The sequence below is a fragment of the Pygoscelis adeliae genome, unplaced genomic scaffold (genome assembly GCF_000699105.1).
Source record: "Pygoscelis adeliae isolate BGI_AS28 unplaced genomic scaffold, ASM69910v1 Scaffold46, whole genome shotgun sequence".
NCBI classification, from domain to species: domain Eukaryota; kingdom Metazoa; phylum Chordata; class Aves; order Sphenisciformes; family Spheniscidae; genus Pygoscelis; species Pygoscelis adeliae.
This window is the reverse complement of record NW_008824931.1, coordinates 40,274-42,886: the sequence shown is the minus strand read 5'-3', so window position 1 is coordinate 42,886 and position 2,613 is coordinate 40,274. Positions and strand designations below refer to the sequence as shown.

Here is a 2,613-nt window from a genome sequence, read left to right as displayed (position 1 = left end):
AACTGAATTGTAATAAATTGATTTTGTGGTCACTTTTATGTTGAGTGACAGGCATCTCCTCTTTTACTAGCAGCAGTTAAAGTCAGTGCAAAAAATGGGTGCTGGTAAAGCAGGGTCTGTGTGATGGGAGATCATCATATAGGAAAAAAATTAGTTTCTGAATGTGTTTTAGCCTGACTACAAAAGTATATGCAGTTGTGTTATCTGGTATGGTTATCTGAGTTATTCTGTTTAAAGTAGTACACTTTGCTCTACTCCTTATCGTGCAAATGACTAAAATGCACAGCTAATGGCAGAGGCTGTTAGTTACGTGGCTGCTTCAGTCCTGCCCATTGCCTGCATCTGTGAGTCCTAATCCAGAAATCCCGCAGCCGGGCAGTGGAAACGCAGCGCTGCCGAGCACTAACGCCTCCGTGGGTGCAGGTTCAGAGAAGATCCTTGTGAGGACTCTGTCCCTTGAGATGGGCACTGGGGATGTTCAGCTGATGCTGAGGTGGCTGCTTTGTCCTCTTCTTTTCTTTCCAGTGTCTGGATTTGTCCCTTCCCCAGCCTTCCTTTGTGGGCTTTCATGTTGTGCTGCTGCTATGATACGCTTCAAGTCAAACACACTTTTTTTTTTCTTAAAGTCATCTCTTCCAAAATAAAAAGTGCAAATTAAAAGTACAATCAACATCTTTTTGACAATACAGCAGAACATTAAATTTACAAATATAAAATTACAACTGAATATTCTTTAGAATTTTACAGAAAATCAGATAAAGTGCAAATAAAAAAAGACAACTTTTTTTTTTTGGAGAAGCTTTCATCATGTTTGCAAACACAACTGACTTTGAATGGCAAAATATTTACAGTTTGGCAGTCTGTGAGTTGATAGAAGGTTCTTGAGTTGCAAGAACCAGCACTGGTTTCTCATCTCTCAAGTTCTGCTTCCAGGATTTCTCCCCATGTGTCGACGTCCATCGGATACATGCTTTTCTCTGGCAAGCTGTTTTGTGAAGGAATGTTGCTGTATTTCCCACTCAGCCATTCTTGCTTCACTTTGCTTTTCCAGTAGTTTCTCAGTAATGTGATCTGATGGAAAAACAGACAGCTCAAATCTTGGAAATGAACTGATTTCAGTTGCATTCAATACAAATAAGTTTTGCATTGGAAGAGTAATGCTAGAAAAAGGATTTGGAATGTGTCTTTGGATATCTAGCCGCTAAGCCCAGGAAGGTGCGCTCAATTCTTTTGAGGGTCAAGATGAAAACGCTAAACCAGGAATTCATCCTCCTCCTTAAAAGAGGTGCCTTTCACTTTCTCTTCCTATTTAGATATTTGTGACCTTTAACTCGTTTGGGCTTTTTAATGCAGGCTGGCTGGATTCTTCTCTTCAGCCAACCTTTTAGTGCAAGAAAATGCTGACTTGGTGTGTTTGTTGCTTCTACTTCAAATCCCCTTCAGATAAAATACAGAATCAGTGCAGGGAGCTCTGGAAATTCCTGTGCAAGAGTAGTAAGATCTATACATTTGAAGGGCAACCACTGCCTGCTCATGGCTTTGTCTCATACTGAAACAACTCTACCGAAATGTGGGAGTCCAGAACTGTTTGGGTTTTTTGCTGTTGCTTCTCTCTTTTCACCCCTCCACTGCCCCCCCTGCTCTCGAACACACCAGCTAGAATGAGGTGGAGATCACCCTCTAGCTGGTCCATTAGTAACAGTGAAACCACTCCTTTCCTGATCTACCTCAGCTTGCAGGCTGGACTTGACAGTGATAGATCCTCCAGCGTGTTCAGCTCCTAACACCTCAGAGCAGCTGCAACTGGGAGTGTGTGTGTGTGGGTTTCAAAACAGCTGCTCAGAGCTCCTGCTTGTTTCCTCTTCTCTACCCCAATTTTTTTTCTCCTGGATGCATGTCGCTCAAGGCGTATTGAGGCAGAGCTAACCAGGATGAATTTCCAGGAAGCCGTTCCTCACCAGCACAACTGTTCCCACGAAACACAACCAGAGCGCACACACTGCCTAGCTGGGGTACGTTGCCTTCTCCGCCCTGGCCCTGTCTACTGGGATGTGGGCTTTCTTCCATGTTTGGGCTGTGCAGACTTTGATATGATGAACATCAGTGCTGAGGCTGTGTGAGGACTAACCGGGGTGTGCTGGGCTGGCCAGATGTGGTCCTGGGTAGGAAACAGGACAGCCTTGTTTTCATCTCTCTGTGTATTTAACCAGATGTGTGGCTGTTGGGGTGCACTACCGAGCCACACTGTGATTACAGCGGTTCTCCCATTAGCCTGGGACAGATGAGATGTGCTGATGTGATTTCTTTACATATTTCTATTACCAATCCCAGAAGCCTCGACGCTGCCGACATTACGTCACTGACGTGAAATTTACCTTCCAGGAATATCCATTTCCTCGATCGCAGTCGATCTCCCGCTGGCAGACAGCCCTCACGCTCAAGCAGTGGTGCCTCCATAAGCGGTCGTTGCTCTCGATGACGCGGTGCCAGCCCTTGCACGTCACGGCCGCGGGACACAAGCTCTCAACGTCCAGGCCGCTGAAAATCCGGGAGCGGACCTCCGGAGGGAGGAGAGCCACGAAGTCGGCCGGACCGCCGCCGCCGCCGCCTCCT

The 2,613-nt window shown here is 46.1% G+C and overlaps 1 protein-coding gene across 1 annotated transcript in view; it reads right to left on the bottom strand.

Annotated features, from left to right (window-relative positions):
- Window positions 1-527: 527 nt before the first annotated feature.
- Window positions 528-2,613, bottom strand: part of FBXO48 (F-box protein 48) — a 3,664-nt gene continuing 1,578 nt past the window's right edge. The window contains exons 2-3 of the mRNA XM_009325021.1: window positions 2,376-2,611; window positions 528-1,071 (exon numbers count right to left, since the gene is read on the bottom strand). Coding sequence (XP_009323296.1) covers window positions 910-1,071; window positions 2,376-2,611 — 398 coding nt within the window. The 3' untranslated portion in view covers window positions 528-909. The remainder of the gene's footprint in view (window positions 1,072-2,375; window positions 2,612-2,613) is intronic.